The 19,904-nt window shown below is 39.6% G+C and overlaps 1 protein-coding gene across 1 annotated transcript in view; it reads right to left on the reverse strand.

Moving 5' to 3' along the window:
• Positions 1-5,556: 5,556 nt before the first annotated feature.
• Positions 5,557-19,904, reverse strand: part of yjefn3 (YjeF N-terminal domain containing 3) — a 61,080-nt gene continuing 46,732 nt past the window's right edge. The window contains exons 3-6 of the mRNA XM_085149985.1: positions 12,636-12,746; positions 7,855-7,968; positions 6,488-6,638; positions 5,557-6,284 (exon numbers count right to left, since the gene is read on the reverse strand). Coding sequence (XP_085006111.1) covers positions 6,088-6,284; positions 6,488-6,638; positions 7,855-7,968; positions 12,636-12,746 — 573 coding nt within the window. The 3' untranslated portion in view covers positions 5,557-6,087. The remainder of the gene's footprint in view (positions 6,285-6,487; positions 6,639-7,854; positions 7,969-12,635; positions 12,747-19,904) is intronic.

Genomic DNA, 19,904 nt, shown 5'->3' on the forward strand with positions numbered 1-19,904 from the left:
TTGCTGTTGTTTATAGTACTCATACTCATCCCTAATTTCTTTTGTTTCCAAGGAGCCAGACTTTTTTGTAAGTTTTTAAAGTGGTCAACGGGAGATTGAGGAATTGTTCTCCAGGCTTTCTAAAGTTCTTTCAAAGTTTTTCTTTGGACATTGGCTGCTTTTTCATTCATTTTGAGTCCAGTCTTTGTACTTGAACACTTCCAGAAGAATGTTTTTTGTTTGTTAAGCCACTTAGCACTAACCTATGAATTCTTCAGGCATAACAGACTACAAAGATAAGACTGTCTAACTGGCATAAAGCAGAAATTTTACAACACCATAAAAACACATTCTGAAACAGTTATTAGTCAAAACCCTGCATGTTTTGGCATGTTATGCTAAATGCTCTTAAAATTTTGAGGAAACAAGAAGTGGGGGGCCTAAAAAAACTGACCAATATCTTAAAGTTGTGTCCTTAAGAAATAGGAACAAAATCCAGTAGGCCTGAGAGATGTATAATCAAGCTACTGTTCACTGAAACATTACCAAAAATGCTTTCAGTGGAAGGGTGTCTGTGAAGAAGCTATTCTTAATGAGGCAAACAGGTACAAAAGAACTGGACCTACAATTGGTGTGATGGAGCAATGAATCCAAATTTTAAACTTTTGGTCCAAATATATGTACAAAGCCTGGCCCTTAATATTCCTGAAGCACTGTGGGGTCCTCTTGACAGAGGACAAAACTAAAAGAAAAGAAAATCCACAGAAGAGCTTTGAATGCCCTTGAAGATGCCTAGAGAATTATTCCTGAATACTAGTTAATGAAACGAAAGGTTTTCCCAAGAGAGTTTAAGCTGAGTTGCTTTATAAAGGTGGTCATACCAAAAGATTGGCTTTCAAGCTCATTAGAACTGTACAAACTCTGTTTTTGCCTTATATGCTGTATTTCTGTGTTTGTTTGCACACGATTCAGTAGATCTCTACACCTATTTCACCATTTCCCTAGCATGATATATAAAGAAATGAGTTGTGACTCAATACTTTTCTACAGTACCACGTAGGTAAAGGTAAGATTTTTAAATATGTTTTGAATTTAAGAAATAGTCAATGATTCTCTCTCCTTAAAGATGATAGTTATCATCATGAAAAGGTGCTGGAGTGCTTTCAGAGGCAGATTAATTTTTTATGCCATAGACACTCTGGATTTATGTTTCTTATTCGTTGCTGCTCCCTAAATTGTTTTGTTTTTTTTGTTTTTTTGGCCTACATTTCTTACCCATGTATGATTTTATCTCTCTGACTCTTACAAACAAGTGCTAGTGTCAGTTATGTCTGTTCATTTCTCCAGGCCACTGATGACACTAAAGCTCATTACACAGCCACTTTAATTAAAAGCACAAAAGACAGAGTGGCAACAAGTCTTGTTCCCTGACAGCGATTGGACAGGCATGAAAGGGAGTGCTGCTGAGAGCCGAGACATAATTCTACAACGTTTTTCAGTTTGCCTCTGACAGATTTAATACCACGGAGCAAAATAGAAATGAATCAACATTCCTTTTCACTGACTTTCTACACCCACTCACACATGTGCACCCACACTGGGCATTAGTGAATTAGTATGTGTTGCGCTCTAAAAGTAGTTATAAAACTTACATTTTTCTGAATCGTTGGGAAAATCTTTAAAGACTATTCTTATTTAATTGTGTTTTGTTTTTGGACACTTTTCTAGTTAATTTTTGTTGTTTACTAGCTCCAGGAGGTCAGAGTTCAGACGTGTGATGTCATCAGTAAGCGCAGAAAAACAAACAGTTGCTGTGTCCCAATTCAGGGTCTGCACGCTTGAAGTACGCATTTCAAGTGCGATTACGTCACCGCCACGCGACGACGGCTGTCCCAATTCGAAGTGTACTTCAAATGCATACTCCAAATGCGCCGTCGATTTCCCCAAATATCAAGCGTGGTCCGGTGCACGCTTCGTGGTCCCATATATCCCACAATTCATAGCGCGGCGGTGGGTGTGGATAATTTTGCCGCAAAATACGGCAGAAGGGAGCGGCCGAAGAGTGAACTGTCAAAAGTAAGTACTGAATATGACGTCACTTAATTATGTGCAAATGTTTAATAACGAAGAACATTAAAACATTGCTGTTCACCACATGTTGGCAAAGTTGTGTGACATTAGTGATGTTTGTACTTAAAGCGTTAACTTGGTTTTAAAGCAATATATATATATATATATATATATATATATATATATATATATATATATCATAATAATCTGACAACAATATAATATTGGCCATATTATATTTACATTACCACAGTGAGATGATTTTAGTCTCATGAACAACATTAGCTAATTGTTATTTACTAACTAATCTTAAATGACTGTTCAGTACAGAAATGAAGCCCAACAATCATGTTTTACAGTCCCGTGGCCTCAACCTCAGATACTCAACTAATCAAAGTGATGTCATGACAAAACATTTTTCTCCTTCATTTCTGTCACACAAAGCTGTATGTAACGTTTCTCGCGGTTAGTATCATGGTTGCTAGGCAACCTGAACAGCGCAACGAAGGGCTAGACCGTCCCATTTCACAAGCCTCTCACTTCCGTACTTCTCGTACTTATAGTACGCGCCGTACGTAGTACGCGCCGTACGTAGTACGCGTAGTGCGCGTACTTCAAGCGTGCAGACCCTGAAATGGGACACAGCCAGTGTCTGAGATGTGGGAGCGATGTTTTGCTGATGATATGCTATGCTGCCTGTAAACACCAAACCTGAACTGAGCAGTGTTGGTCAAGTTACTTGAAAAAAGTAATCAGTAACTAATTACTGATTACTTCCCCAAAAAAGTAATCCCGTTACTTTACTGATTACTTATTTTCAAAAGTAATTAATTACTTAGTTACTTAGTTACTTAGTTACTTTTTAAAAACACGATTTACAACCTGAATAGGTGATAAATCGATAGATCTTTCAGCCCAATTCTACTTTTTCTACATAATCATCATACAAAATGTAATCAAATGGAAAAGTCCCTTTTTAAAACTTGTTTTATTAGTTTTAATCTTTTAACTTTATGCATCAAGCAAAAATGTAATTATATGCAACATTCTCTGACTGGAAGAAATTTGTTTAATATTTAAACCTATTTTCTGCACATTCCAGCACATAAAATATTTTTTGTGTGTGTTTACACTCACTCTTTCAAATAGATGCAAGTAAAACACAGCAGAAAATAAATAAAGTCAAAGACTAGCGGTCCTTTTGCTCTATTTTCACCTGTAAAGCAGGAGTAGGGTAGGCGGAGGTTTACCCTGGTGCAGGTGTGCCGCAGCGGTCAGTGGAAGAATCCGCGAGTTTCTCGGTGCTTGCTCGGAAGTTTAGGGGGGTTTTTTCGCTGTAAAAAGAAGTTTTCTTCCCACGCGCAATGGACGCTAATGTTTTTGTCACTTTTTATGGAATCAAGCTTAAAGTAAAGTCAGTACTTCCACGCTTTAAACGCTGCATGCTCATACTCTCTCCCGCACTCGATATATGATCCATTGTTGATCTGCACACAGCTATTGTCACGAACGTCACACTTGCTTACGTCACTGTCATGACACATTCTCGCAAAAAAACCCACGGTTTTAGTAACGCAGTAACGCAGTGTTCCTACGGGAAAGTAACGGTAATCTAATTACCGTTTTTGCAATAGTAATCCCTTACTTTACTCGTTACTTGAAAAAAGTAATCGGATTACAGTAATGCGTTACTGCCCATCTCTGGAACTGAGGAGAATAAAGTTGCAAAAAAAGGAGAATGGAGTCATGTCTCTCTGAGGGTGCAACATATGCACTTCATACATATACACATTACTTCATTTATAAACAGCACAGCAGTTGTAGCATCACTGAAGGCCACAACCTTGAGCTTAGTAATGAGGGATTTTCCTCTACAGCGAATTATAGCCTGATGACACCTCTTTGTGGGTTTCATTACCAAATCAAATCCAGTTTGGAATAAATAAAGAGATGTAACAGTGTGTGCACACCTAAGATGCCCGGCAATAATCGCATGAGAAGTGCACATTACATAGCTTGGTGGCCTGGATGCTTTTAACAGAACAGGCAGCGTTCAAGTCTATTTTGGCAGCTGTCCTGACACTGAAGGGCATTTCTTGAAGATCAAAGGTAATAAATGAAGCAAAATTACTTTAGTATGAGTATACAGCATATTAGCTAGAATACCAAGAGGGAAATGTATGTTGTCTATGTTTCTTTAAAGCCATCATCATTTAGTTTTCTGGCACAAGCTGGACTTGGACTTATTCAGCTTATAAAACATTAATATTGATGTTGGCACGTAGTTAAAAACATCATTAAAATTATTTTTAGACTCCAGTTTCTGGTAAGGTAATGCGTTTACCCTTACATACTGTTTATATTTCATGCCTTTGCAGTCGGTTTTGACCCTATTAAAGACATTAATCAATAAGATTAATTAATATATTTCAAGTATGGAAATAAATGTCCATACTGAATGTTAAACTACTGATTTAAAAGGTGAAAATTGCCTGTCAAACATCAATTAATAGATTAATAACTTTACATCTAAGCTAATGGCAGCTCAGATGCCTTTATGATATTTATAGCTCACAATAAATGATTCAGATTTTTTAATTTTTACATTATTTGTTACATTGCAGGTGCCAATGCACTGTACTCATTCATTCTCTGACCTCTGTATAACCTGTGCAACTTGCATTACCAAAGCTATGCTGTGGTTCTAATTCACTGTTTTGAGATTCTCCAAGGACCGTTCAAAGATCAGCAGGTGACCACGACCGTGTGGTGAGAACAGAGACAGTTCTCGTGACAGTGTCAAGGTCCCCCTTGAACTTTGACATCACTGTGCCATAAAAACTACACTGAGACATGGCACATGAAATCCATCTGAATAGATATCCGTATATCAGTATAAAAATGTAAAATACTTTTGGTTTTGTGTGCTTTGGATCACTTCTGGAAAACTCATCCAATTTCAGACTAAACGAATGACATTTGAGGTATTTTCGCTCCTGTTTGTCCAATATTCTCTCATAATTTTGGCTTCAATTCTTAATTTCATAAAAAGTCCTGAGAAATACTTCTAAAAAAAACTTAATGTATTCACCAGCTGGTTGCAACCTAGGTCCGTTTGCTGTAGGGGTTGGGAAGCTGGCATTCACTGGGTTTCTATTAGATCTTATTTACTGAAAACAGCTGCCCACTGCAGCTGGAAACATAGTTAATGAGAACAGACCATTAGACCTGAAAACCAAAACAATGAATCAGAATAAACCAAAAGATCACATCAAGCTGGTGTAAATGGCGAGTTGTTTGTAATTTTTCAGTTATTTTGTCATTACAAATGATTTTTTTCACATTGCATAGTTATTTGATATTGATGTTATAAAAAGTGCTGATTGGTGCAGCTTTTATCCATCTGGAGCCCTGATCGTTTCATGATTTTATTTTTTTAAGACAAGCTGTCAGTGCGATTTAAAGTGAAGAAAAGCAAAACACCAGAAATTGAACACTTCTTTGAAATTAGTTCTTTGTTTTTTATTGGACAACAAAAAGCAAATGAGGTAACTGAAACAAAGGTTATGCAAAAGTGCAGCCCGACCATACAAATCAACAACACGTCTGAAAAATGTAATTACCAACCTACACCAGTTTGTCTCAGCAGCACACCTCAGTAGAAAGTCAAGCATAAGAATGAAAAAGTATCAGAACATTAAAACATTCCTTAGATTGGCACAATAGAAATCTCACCTCAGACATTTGTTTTGCAAAGTAATCAGAAAACAGTGCAATGCTACACCTTTTACAAGTAGACTGACACAAAACTCCTCATGCCATACCCTAAATAGACATGACTCAAACCACAGTTTCTATACATGAATCCTCCTACTGTAGCTCAACAGTACATCTGGCTAATGCATAGCCTGATCTACACAGCTGAGATGTCAACATTAAATCACACCGATAGTCTATAAAATACAAAACAAAAGAATAGATCAGTTGTTTCTTTTCAAAATCAGGAGCGGTCGACATGGGCTCTTGTGGTTCCACATGTTACAATTCTACGAGACAGTCTGTGCCAGGGAAGTCTGGAAGGTTAAGCTCATATTTTTTCTGGATGTCATAGGGTAGGAAGCGTCCGGCCAAGAAATGCTTCCCCGTGAAACTCGTGGCACACTTCTTTGGTGCTGTAAGTGAGATGAGAACTTCTGGGTTTATCCCATCCTGACTTCGCTCTTCTACATCCCAACCTGGAAAAAATGTGTTTAAGGAAAGAAGCTTTTCAATGCTGGTATGGAGTGGGATGAACTCATAGTGATCTGATTTTAGCGCAAGAGTTATTCTCTAAGTGTGCCTCTTGACTTGGAAAACTGAGAGAGCTGCCTGGAGGGTAATTTATCATCGTATTTTTTGGGCCTCAAGACTTATATCTACAGTTTATATTAACACTTACCTGAGGGCACATCCACACTAGCAATGGGAATCTTGATTTGCTTCAGGGTGACCAGAATACCAGAGTATGGCTCCTTTATGTTGGCACAGTCTGCTTCTGGGCCCATCATGGCATCAATCACTAGGTTGTAGGCATCGTTTATAAGCTGCACCTAAACAGAAAATACCTCAGTATAAATAAAATGAGAAACTTACTTCTTGTACACAATTCACTGGAATCACCTCCCGGTGGTTAAAGGCAAGATTAATCTGCATAGAAGTAAAACATTTACCCGTGTGGGGTTTACAGTCTGTGCAGTTGTTATTATCCGTTGTTATTCCCACACTGACAGATAATCTCAAACCCAATGTTGTCTCAGAGGGTCCAAATTTTTCCAAAATGAAGGGTAAATGTTACGCAGAAGTGTATAAAAAGTGAAATGTGAGCAAAATTTAAAACCAATTAGCAAAAGAAAACAAAGCAAAACAAAGTTAACGAAACCCACAAAGATCCCATATGGGAAACAAACCACTTGGAAACTTGTGATTTCCTCCTTTTGCAGACTTTGAAGGCTGCTTCCTCTACTACCAGAACTGTGAACATCCAGTAGTGTTGCAATCAGTGCTCGGACACTAAAAGACCCCTTTTGCATGTCTGCTACATCAATGCTGTCATTAGATTTTCAGTTTATGAAATATTGTGAAGCAGAAAATCACAGCAGTGGCTAAAAAGTTTGATTTTATTTTATCATAAACCCATCTGAAAGGTTGTTTAATAAAATGCAACCATTCATTAAATATGAGAAAGATATAGAAGTAAATATACCACCATCTTTATTTAATAAAAGTGAACAACAGGGGAGGCTGGAGCCTTTCCCAGACGGCATTAGGCGGACGGTTTTATATGATCTGTAATTAACCCAACCGCTATGTCTTTGGAGAACAAAACCAGAGCACCAAAAGGTAAACCACAAAGGTGCAAAGAGAGCTTGCAAACTCCATACAGAAAGGCCTCAGTCATATAGCAGTAAGGCAACACCACTAATCACTGCATCACTGTGTCACATCATCTATTTGCTGATTAAATAAAAGTCTAGAGAATGCAGCCAATTAGGTTAACATAGCATAAAGGCTTGAAATGTTAGTCGGACTCGGTCCAAAGGTTACAAAAAACAAACAACGGAGCAACCTCTATAGCTCAGTAATTAACTGACTATCTCCTGCAACCAGTAAAGACCCGAGGGAGCTAAAGATCTCAAAAAAAGTTCAGAAATTAAAAAAGAGAGAATTATTGAAAAACTCTTTTTAAATTAAACTTTACACTCAATCTTTTCAGCAGCATGGCTAAAGTTTCTGTAAAATGTGATGTCCTGTAAAGGGATTGCTGACCTCTGTAGGGAGATAGGAGAGGAAAGGGATGTCCATCTTCTCACATTGAACTGTGAAATCCTGATGTAAACTGTGAGAGGAGCGTTTAGGGTGATAGATGGTGGGCTCATACTCCTGAACCAGATGAGTCAGCAGAGACAAAGGGCAGAAAGAAGGGGAGAAAAACACAAAAAGGAAGAAAGTTAATTATGTTGGTTTCAGCCAGCACTGACATGATTCAGTGTGGATAGTGTTTCAGTACATTTAGCGTGCGGTACAACTGAAAATATTGTTGACTGGTGATCAGAAGTAGTGGTTTCTGCAGTCTGCTTTCTAAATGAATACTACACTCAGGAAGTGGAAGCCATGTAGAGTAGAAATCCAGACCCCTGCATTCTGAAAGGTCTGTGATGCTCTGCAGGAAGCATCTGTGATCCATGACCTTTTCACAGTCCCAAACAAAAATCTTAAAACCCGGGAACAGAAGTGTAGTCTGTAGTGTCAGTGTCTGACTGAGTGTGTTTGTAAGTTCATCAAGTTAATCTTTTATGTTAAGCATCATAAATATACTTAGAGTAATAAGACACATGCATACATGTGTGGTGTGTATTGTTCAGTCACTACTGACAATCTAATCTAATTGCTTTCAAAAGAAAGCATATTACTCCCAGGGATAATTTTAATTTAAGTAATATTTTAAATTGACTTTTTATCTATAGTCAGTGGCCGCTTTAATAGGTACAATTATCTGTTAACGCAAATATCCACTCAGCCAATCACGTGGCACTGAGTCAATGCATTTATGCATGTAGGCGAGCCGACCCACTAAAGTTCAAACCAAGCATCAGAATATGGAAAATTGTCACGTCCGGTGTGGCAGACGTGTGGAGTTTGTAGAAAGGACCCAAAAGGCGGCAGCTCTGGTGCAGGTGAGTATTTATTTACAGGAGAGGGTACAAACAGCAAGGGTGGGTGAACACAAAACTGGAAAACCTAAACTGGGCAGAGCTAAGAAAACAAACCTGAACGAAGATGCAGGGAGGTACGGCGAAATACACAGAGAGACGGACGGCGAGATGCAGGGGAACAACACAGACGAACCAGCAACGAGGACGAGGTAACACACACTATAAATACACACGGCAGGAATCAGGGGATGGGATACAGGAGGGGAACACACCTGGAAGACATCACAGCTGACGAGGCAGGGGAAACGTAACCAGAACACACTGACATAAGACACAGACTTTCACAATAAAACAGGAACTTACACATGCAAGGACACAGACTAAGAAACGCGGACTTAACACAGGAATACATGGGCAGAACCGAATAAACACTAAACCGAGGAAGAACAGAACCAAAATCACAATAATAGAAAACACAAAACGCTGGGTCAAAAGGACCCAGGATCATGACAAAAATGGTGATTTAAGTGACTTTGACTGTGGCTTGGTTGGTGGTGTCAGATGGGCTGCTGATCTACTAGGGATCATTTGCAGGAGATTTGCATCATGGATCTGTGGACAACAAATCTACATCAACTGTGTGATATTGTCCTGCCAATATAGACTGTTTACCACCACCTTGTTGTTGTGCCACACACAAAAAAAAGGTAGTTCAAAAATCAAAAGGGGTCCAAACCAACACTAGCAAGGTGTACCTAATAAAGTGGCTGCTGAGTTTTTTCTTTTTTCTTTTTTAAGTTAAGATATTCAAATTATTAAAATAGTATGTCTTGATGCATGCTCAATCATCCAGGAAAATAAATCTCCAAAAGTTGATTCTGTTCATCTGGACGTAACGTGTTCTGGGATGGCTACTTTTTATTCTTTGGCAAGTGTTTTTATCATTTCTTGAAGTCGTCTTCAGGAATAGTTCTCCAGGCTTCCTGAAGATCATTTCAGAGGTCTTTGGATACTTGCTGATTATTCTGATTTCTGTCCAAATGTTTACTGACTGTTGCAGTAATGTTGAGGTCCAGGCTCTGTGAGGCGAGTTTCCTTAGTGATAGTTTTAGAAAACGCTACGTCCAGATGAACAGAATCAACTTTTGGAGATATTAAAATAGTAGTTTCCTCGTGTGTGGAATTATCCCCTTTCTCAAAAACACAGTCTCCTCCTGCGCCTTTTTTATACCAACTGAACTATTAAATACTGATACATTTTTAGAGTAAGAATGAGTAAATTAATAAGTAAAAGTATGTTTTTAAATCTGTTTTAGCTGAGGCTATCCTACAAAGGAGGTGATCTGTCAAGTTAAATACCACTTGGGGGATTTGAAATCAATCATATCACCATTATCACCGATCACTGCCATCATCACCACAGACCAGAGAGCAGAGAAGAATACAATCCAGTGCCTGCGTCTCTCCTGGGGTTAGCCAGCGCCACTGGGGTGGTCTTGACCTCATCAGCAGTTAGGCCATCAAAATGTGTGAGAGTAAGGGAGAGTGCGAAATGACTGTCAGTGTCATTAAGCTTGAAGAGAAATGAGCCATGAGACAGAAACAAGCACACAGCATAAAAAGGGTCTTTCTCCAGTTAATGCTCAGTTCTAACAGGGTTACGCTTGCTCTCACTGAGGGCTCACGGTGTCTTGTAATACTGTTTTTACATGCAGCCCATTAGCAACAAAGGAAAAAGGTCTGCAGAACACAGGACACTCAAATCTTTAAAAGGATACATGCTATCCTCATTTCCTTACAGTTCCAGGGACCTGTTGTACAGATTGTAATGGTCATTTATGCAGCTGGTCAGCTTATTGTTAATTCTTCTTTCTTTCATTACCCCAAACCATAAAAACACCCCACCTATCGAATGATTGGCTGCCACCTGGTTCGCCTGGCTTGTGAAAAAACAACCCAGTTCTTGTAAGCCTCCTCTTTAGGCCAGACAGAGCTAAACATACAAGGAAATCTGTGGTGAGCTAACATCAGCCCACACAAGAGAAGAGGAAATCTTTGGTAAACAAGCATTCACAGCGGTCTTCAGCTGGGATGGATTGCTTTAACACGCACTGACCTCATTTTGATGAACAGTAAAGACTGTAATAGGTATATATGTTAGAAGCATAACATGTCCCCTTTAATAAAAAAATTAATAAATTGAAAAAAGTAGACCTGCAAAAACTTCAAAGAAATGTCTCAAATGTTACTTTGAATGTTACATTTTACTGAACTGTAATTGCCCAGAGTTAATGAAGGTAACAAAACTGCTAAGCAAAATAGTAGTTTGCATTTTAGTTCATACTGTAACTAATGGCACAAGTTTCCATGCAGTGAATGCCTCAGAGCACATGAACTGAGCCAAACCTAACATGATGTCCACCTGTTTTAATATGAGCATTGCACCAGAACTAATGACCACTGTAGTCGTTGTTTCTCCTCATCAAACACTGCCTTTGATCAAGGAATATTTGTGCTCTCAGGTATGTGGCGTTGCGGAAAATATTAAAGAATCCATAACAGATTCAGACACAACCTGTTTTCGTTAACATGGCTGTCTTGGAGTGACGTGGGAAGCAAGCTGGACTGTTCTCCTGCAAATGATCATTCGTTTCTCTGCTCTGTCTAATCACATTCGCAGCTCTGCATCAGAGTTCGTGGCTGCGCATGAGTGTCTGTGCGTGTATGTATTAAAATGTGTGTCTCGTGTGTATACTTGCATGTCGTCCTGCTGACAGGGATCGCATCACACCATGAAAAACATACAGTCTTAAACCGAGAGAGCGCTTCACAGTCCAAAGAAAGTATTCAAGTTTCTCAAGTTAGAGCAAGCTCAGACAAGAGCGGTCCCAGATCAGGCTGGTGCAGTGTGCAGACTCTTTAAAAATAATAATAATAAAATTTTATTTATGCAGCACTTTTCAATACGAAGTAAATGTTTCACTTTGGGGAAAAGGGGGAAAAAATATAACAGAAATTATGGACACAGAAGGTAAAAACATTAGGGGAAAAAGGATACACAAGCAGACATAATAATACCCTACACCCAATATACTTAAAGCAGGGAATCGATATCCAAATCCTTAAGTTAAGTTACAGAAACGTTTCTTATTCATTTCTGGAATTCCAGGGCAAACTATATCTTCTCAAACCTCTGGCCTTGTTCTTGGCCTTGAGAAAAAAAGACAGAGTGGGAGGTGAAGGAAGATAGAGCCTTCACAGAAAGCCGTTGGGCTTCTTAAATAAAGAGAACATGGTTTTAATCAGAACTATTGATGTGCTGTAAATCTAGTAAGTCAGACACATATGGTAAAGTGTATAGATGCATTCCATTCAAAGCCAAAGATCCCAAAAACACATATCCAAAATTTCCCTTGTAATAAAATCATAAACCAGGACCGACCACAGCACCATGTACTCAGAATAAAGGATGTTCAAAGCTATGATCTGCAGCGGGGTCAGCGAAGATGGATAGCTCCTTGAAGAATAATTTGTAATGTCAGTCAGTATGCGGCCTAAGCTGCAGACATCATGGTCATGACATCACATCGTGGCTGCGGAAGCAAGGCGCAAGACGGCTTTAACGAGAGTAACAATACAATGATATCATGACTGTCTGAGAGCTCTTGCAGGGAGGGTAATGGGATAACTGCTTGCAGCCATTTACAGGAGCTGAAATGAAACTCTGTAAAGTGCTGTGGGCCTGTATATGGGATCCCCTGTTAGTCATGATGCAATCATTTGCAAGATTAGCTTTTTGTATTGTCTGAATGGCTCAGTAAGTTCCCTAATGTCCCAAACATGTCATGTTGTTGAATATAACTCCTGCCTTAGTGTACTTGCTAGGTTACTTACAAACATGCGCAGGTGTCGGGCACACACCAGGCCAATAGAACCATTTTGATCTGGACCACAGATCACCAGCACTGTTGGCTGCTTCTTTGTTAAAGAGCCAAGAGGGTAGGCCTGGTGGAGAGACAATAAAACAGAGAGAGAGAGAGAAAGCATTAGAAATAAATTATGAGCTGATGATTGAGGGAAAGCACCGCAATAAGACGAAGTGGATAGAAGAGGTTATTGATAGAGAACAATAGCGACAGGGAGAGGAAGATAAATTCTTGGCAATATTCTTTATCATCCCTCCAACTTAGGCTTCTTATTCAGTCCAGGTTATCCGATCCTCACCTCAGCCTCTCCATCATACTCTGAGTGCCTGGGATGCCAGACGAGGGTGGAAATGGCACCGGCTCCCCTGTCTCTTGTGTCTATGAGAAAAGGTCCAATCTCATTAAAATAACTACAGTGGAAAAAATCCCAGTGTCCTCACCACGGGATGCTTCCATATATATATTTATATATAACACACTTTCTGTCTGCGTCCTGGTTACAGCGAGCTGCTGGCATCTGTCTCTTTTACTGGCCGCACATTCCCTTGTAAATCACCCTGCACCTTCTTAAACGAGACAGGTATTTGCCCGCGGAACTGTCATCGTGATTGGTCAATCTTCCATCTCCACATAAACAGAAGTGCTGTGTGTGTGTGTCTGTGTGTATGCACTCCCTGTCTGTGGTTTCTTTTCCCACAGATTATTCACAGCGTCCAAATCAATGCCACAATATGCAGACCGTTAGCTGCTGCTAACAATGTTAGGTGGGGGTATAGAAGAGTTTCTGCATTGTGGCATTACACGGGAATTATTCAATAAGTGTATAATAATAATTATTATTCAATAAGATTGAAATACTAGTTTTGCCATTTTCACTAAAGTGCAAAGAAAACACCCATATTAAATAAAAATTGAACAATAAGATTGAAATGCTAGTTATATGGAACAGCAATGATTTCATGAACCAGAACAAGCTGAATATGAGGAACATTTGAGTCCAATTAGAGCCCAATAAATGTGTGTCAGAACACAATTTGTTAGCCAAGTTTTATCACTGCGATAAATAGTTTATGACTACAGTTCATAGTAATGTTCAGATCATAACCTACAAATTACAGTTCAAGCATTTCATAATTACAGGGCACATATAAAGTGATGTGTTAATAGAACTGACAGATGCTGTAAAATAAGAGTTACATTAGAAATAGTATAGCTAATAATAAACCAATTATTACTGGGTGTAGTGATACAGTGATTACTCAACCTATTATTATTAAAAGGCAGTTCTTTAAATATATATCTGTAAAATGCTGTGTCATCTAATAATTTTACCATTACTGTACCATAATTACACCTTTATACACCATAATGTACTCATAGGCAGTGTTGGGAAGGTTACTTTTAAAATGTATTCCATTACAGAATACAGAATACATGCCCCAAAATGTATTCTGTAACATATTCCGTTACGTTACTCAATGAGAGTAACGTATTCTGAATACTTTGGATTACTTAATATATTATCATGCTGTTTACAACTATGTGAATGTACTATTGCTGCGATTTATTACTGTTACTGAAGGTCCGCGGCTCTGAACCATAGTAAAGGGACCTCTGGCTAATACGTCGGGCCTGTGGCCAAAAACTAGCTTTACTTTGTTGTCTGGGTCAACTTTGCTAGTGAGAGACAGAGAGAGGCGTTGAAAAGCTGCTGCAACAGAACTTATTGTTTTTGGAGGAAAACACGAACACGGTGTACAGTCGAGTCTTAATAGCTTACTTACAACTGGGCTCGTCAGGCTCTCTTCTTGGCTGCAGTGGTTATTATTATATTTACATGCTTCCAGCTCCCGTTTTGCTCAATGACAGCTGGTACTTTTCCTTTTTCTCCCTCCCTCGCTCACAGACACATAACGTGTATGGCAGTCCATTCTCCCTGCAGCACGGACTACACTGCCTATGATGCTACATTCTTTAGAGCTATACCGGTAGCATTTTGCCTATTAGCTTAGCACAACAACAACAACAAAAAGGCCTCTCTCACCCAGGAAACACGCAGAAAGAGAGCGTCACCATGTAACCATGGCAACCGTAACGCTGCCACCTGGAACAACAAAACGTAGCTGTCAAACAAAACCCAAACAGTCCTGACCCGCGACAATATGAAACAGGGAAGTACCGCCGTGTAATCCATTTATTTCAACAAAGTAACTGTATTCTAAATACCACCTTTTTAAACGGTAACTGTAACGGAATACAGTTACTCATATTTTGTATTTTAAATACGTAACGGCGGTACATGTATTCCGTTACTCCCCAGCACTGCTCATAGGCTTACCCTTTTAGAGTTTTCTCTCTACCTTGTATTTGAGAAACAATTATACCATACGTTTTTGGCTCCCTGTGAATATTTTATTGCACCCTACAATTATTTATTGTTATCACGAAAGATCAACCTTTTTGCCGTGATGGGCCTCCAAACATTGGAGACGAACTTCAAGCAAGCCAAAATTCTTCCACTGGGCTTAAAACCCATTTAGTTCCACTCTCACTAATGTATTCCGGACAGGAGAAAGTTCAAATGGAGAGACAGGCATTTCTCCACATTGGATAATTGGATACAACAAGACTCAGAGTGCATTAGGTAGAGCGATGAATCCAGGAGACGAGAGACAGCAGCCATTATCTCTATCGTAACAGCTCGACTGAGAAATCATAACACAGGATCAATGAGATGGAGGACAGGCTGTTACAGCTGCTGAGGGCCACACAGTTCATATTAACAAGAAGAAAGAAGGTAATGATTGATAGGATTAAAAGGTAGGTGAGAGCAAAGTCAGCCAGTGTCTTGTGTCTCCTTATTTAATGAGATGAACCAACCGGTATTTGTATGCAAGTTGTACTACATAGAGTTAAAATACAACTCTGCAGTTTCTCTCAGATATACCAAGAGTGTTTTAGTTTTCCTGGATCTCTGTTGTAGTTTTTGAGCCCACAACTCGGCCCTTTCCCAAGCTGCAGCTAAATTCAGGAAACCTACTGTTTGCTACTTGCTTCGTGTCAAGTGTCAAGCAGACAAAATTAGCTCTCGCCATATAAACTGTGTAGCGTTTATGAAGGTAAATTGTTTGTAAAAAGGGAAACCGAGCTTATACTTAAAGTGGTGGTGAGAACTACAACAGCATATGAATGCCTCCCCCAAATGGCCAAAAACACAATAATCATAAATCACAGATTTTTAAATGGATTTCCTGCGTGGAACAAAACCAGCCAGCCCATAATAACTTGGCCATCCTGTGTCTTCCTCACGCAACACAACTCTCTTTTTCTGCTTGTTTTAACAAATTCACATGAGAAGGTTTAATGACATTTTTCTGTAAATGTTGAGGACCATCGGGAGGCTCAATCTTGCTTCTGGTGGAACCATTAGAGATACTCTCTTGACGGTGAGCGGCTATGAAGGGATCAGGCCGGATCAATTCAGGCAGGGAATTTTTCAATATGAAAAATGTGTGTAATCTTACTGAGAATGCTTAATATTCTACAATATGTGATACTAAAACGTAATAAATGAAAGAAATTAGGAAGAGAAGGGACATAACGCATGCTGTATCATGAGGTCAGTGTTTTTTTATTAGTTTAGAACGAAAAATGAGGTTCTGTTAGAGCAATTTTCCCATAAATATGAAATTTCACAACTACTTTAATTATCGTATTAAATCAAGTTTCCCAGTCTGACCCAATATTTGAGTGTTTCTGTTGGATTTTGAATGGATTTATAGGCAGCTATGATGATAGCTGTGCTTCTTTGTTTAAATCAACTAAATACTTTGGTACAAGTCTAAATAAACATCTGTAACAAATGTACATTTTAAGGTTTCGATAAACTTTTGATACTAAACAAAGGGGCAAACTTGGAACGAAAGGTCACAAGAGTAGCTAAGCGATTTTACGACCCCGTCCCCCCCTCCCATGCTCACACAAACACACACCAAATATAGAAAATATGCCCGTCTTGATTGTAATAACGTCTCTAAGGGTATACTGCTTTGAATTAAATGTAAACGGCACACGAGCCTTCACCTCCAATCCACCTGAAATACACACTGAGCCTGAGAAAACATTATCAGGCTCCTAAAAACACAAATATACTCACATTTAACTTTAATATTTGTACTAGAAGACCAAACCAAAGTCCAGGGGCTACTCCAAACTATAGCCTAGACTAATTTATTGCTGTGTGGCAACAAAAATGTCTCCTGTCTCCACTCAGGTGTTGAAAAGTCTCAGACTGATACAGAAAGAGGCACACACACAGTCTGGATCCGGTGGCTGCTGCTGTTGGAACAGTAAAGGGATTACTTACAGAAAACCTATAATCTATCTGGCAAGGTGTAGGTGTGTGTGTGAGGAAGCATGTGCCTGTTTGTGTGGTATACTTGGAAGCCAGCAGCAGTAGGCCAGCAAGGTAATCACTAAAATCAGACTGTCTGCATCTCCTTCGACTGTAATTTTCTTTAAATAGCAGTGATGTCATGTAAGCGGTAGCGTGCTGCTGGCGGCTGTGGGCAGCAGTGAGACACCCCATCCAGACCATGTTTGTCTAGTATGGCTTTGCTGTTGGGGGGCTGGTGGTGGAGGGCCAGGCACGGGGCCAGTGATAGCTAATGGTAATAGTCGGGAAGTGGATGTGGTGGGTTTAATCACTCACTATGAGGGGAGAATACTAAACCTCCACCTCTGACTGATGTTGCCACTCTGCCACTCAGCGTTCACTTTTCTTGTTCCCGCTTCTGTTCTTTTCTTGTTTTGAAGGGGGATGTCAAAGGTGTCCCACTGAGGTAATGTTGCCTCTTGTAAGCATAATGCCCCACTTTATCGATGTGTAACTTCCTGTTAGCTGCTCTTTTGTGCTTTTCTTGTTTTGTTTTTTTATTTCCTTTTGTCTCTCTCTTCTTGTTTCTTTTTCTTGTCATCCTTCCTCCTGACAGCAAAGCAGGGTTTCATATGTCTTGTAGCTCAGACTCTTATTCATCAGCCTGCTGAAGAGCCCACTGAGGAAACCACCGTGGCATTAAACCAAGTCAGCGGTCTGGTCAAAGGGAACCACATGTGTTCCTAACAGCCCTCAACCGACACACACATACACACTCTTCGCTTGACAGAGTCCAGATCACAGCACGATGAAACTGCAGTCACACCAGAGCTGAAAAGTTGCGGTTCTGGACCGGCGTGGTTTGGTAAACGGAGCAGTGCCACTGGGTGAGCTCAGGTGTTGTGCCACCCGAGGTGAGCTGCTCACATTTTTGGAAGCAAATGTCACAGAAACTTGGGACATTTCCTCCACACAGTAATCAAACATTTTCTATGAATGTTCATGCAAAATATGAAATTGTAAGACGCACAACTGTGACTTTTTGCCCCCTCGTACAATCAAGAGTTTTGCTGTGATTACTGAGGCTCAGAGGGACAGAACGTGAGGAGGATGGGCTGAAATGTGTGACCTTTAGAAATGGTTTGCTGGAGAGACACACAGAGGTTATTAAACTGGGTTACTAAGGCCGCAGTCTGATGTCATTGGATGTGAGCTTTAAACTGCAGTTTTGGATTGGATTATTTTTCTCAATGTTGTGATCCTGGGCCATGTTTTGTATTTTGTTCTTTATTTATGCCTTGGTTCCTAGGTGGTTCTGTTAAGATGTTCCTTATTTGATTTCCCCTTGTGACTTTACCCCCTGTGTGCCTCTCTGTGTATCTGTGAGACCTAGTCTCCCCTCCTTGTGTTTTATTCCATGTTTTCCCCAGCCCGTTATGTCTGTGCTCTCCCCGTGCTCGCTCCCTCCTCCTGTCTGCACCTCTGTGTACTTCCTGTTTTACTTTGACAGTCTCCGGTCAGTGTTGTGTTGACGCCTGCCGTTTCTCGTTATGATTATCAGTGTCACCTGTGTTCCCCGTGTGCTCCTACTTCCCTCGTTAACCCTCTGTGTATTTATGTACGCGTCTCTCTCAGTTCTGTGTCGCGTTCTCCCTCATTCATGGCCGTGTGTTTCTCTCTGTACTGTAATAGTTGCCCAGTTTAGTTTGTATGGTTTTGCTCTCCAACAATAAAGCTGTGAATTTTGAGTCTATTCCTGCCTCCGTGAGTTTGCGATTGGGTCCTCATCAAGCCTGCACACAGCCGCATTATGACACTCAAAAAGTTCTGTAATTGGAGAAATTTGCATGACATACTTTGGTTCGAACAGTTTTACGGAAGAAAAAAAGTGTGAATTTGAAGAAAAACTTTCTCAAAGAAAGTTTTAATTGGATTTGAACTAATCCCTGCAAAACATGTGAGGAGAAAGAAAAAACAGCTTTGACACTTTTAAATGGTCATTAAATGTTTTCAGTTTTGCCATTTTCACTAAAGTGCAACGAAAACACCCATATTAAATAAAAATTGAACAATAAGATCGAAATGCTAGTTATATGGAACAGATTGTAGGTACTCCTAAAACGCAGGAAAATTTTAATACAACACACACAAAATTTCCACAGTTAATAACCACTTCCCTGTGTTTGATCCCTCTGGTGTAATGGTCCAAAGAAATAAGCTTTTTGAAAGCACAACAGCAGGTTAAATGTTAATTTCACATTAAAAAGAGAACTGCAAAAACAACTCACTGGAAATATGTTTCTTGTCACCGCTTTCATTCACAACAATAAATTAAGATAGACTGGATGGATCCACACCCACGGAAATTTGGATGCTTAGTCTGATTGAGACAGCTGGATAGCGATAGATGGCTATCCAGCCTCATGCTGTTGTTTTGACTTATACTTCTAGTAAAGTGAAGGCAACAAGCAATGAGGTGAAAAAAGGAAGAAAAATGCAGTGTTTCAAACCTTTTAAATCTATGGTTTCTTTTGAGTGTGTGCTGACCGTGAGAGTGCATGAGTGCATTTGCAAGCACAGCCACTGGAAGTACAAAAAATATCTTGGTGTTAGAGAAACTCATAATAACAGGCAAAAAAGCTGAGTGGGTCCCACTGTGGATTTTTCATCTTGAATAGTTAATGTCATGGTTGTCCTGCAGAAAGGAAGTGACCACCACATTACGTGTTCATGAGTATTAAAGTGTCAGCCATGTTCAATTTGAGACACTATCACCTGAAATTCACAGAGGCAGTGCACTCATGTGTGAGTAATGCATGCATACACTAATGCAATTTACGTAGCAGTTTTCTAATCAATGAA

Source organism: Neolamprologus multifasciatus, chromosome 23 (genome assembly GCF_963576455.1).
Source record: "Neolamprologus multifasciatus chromosome 23, fNeoMul1.2, whole genome shotgun sequence".
Classification (NCBI taxonomy): domain Eukaryota; kingdom Metazoa; phylum Chordata; class Actinopteri; order Cichliformes; family Cichlidae; genus Neolamprologus; species Neolamprologus multifasciatus.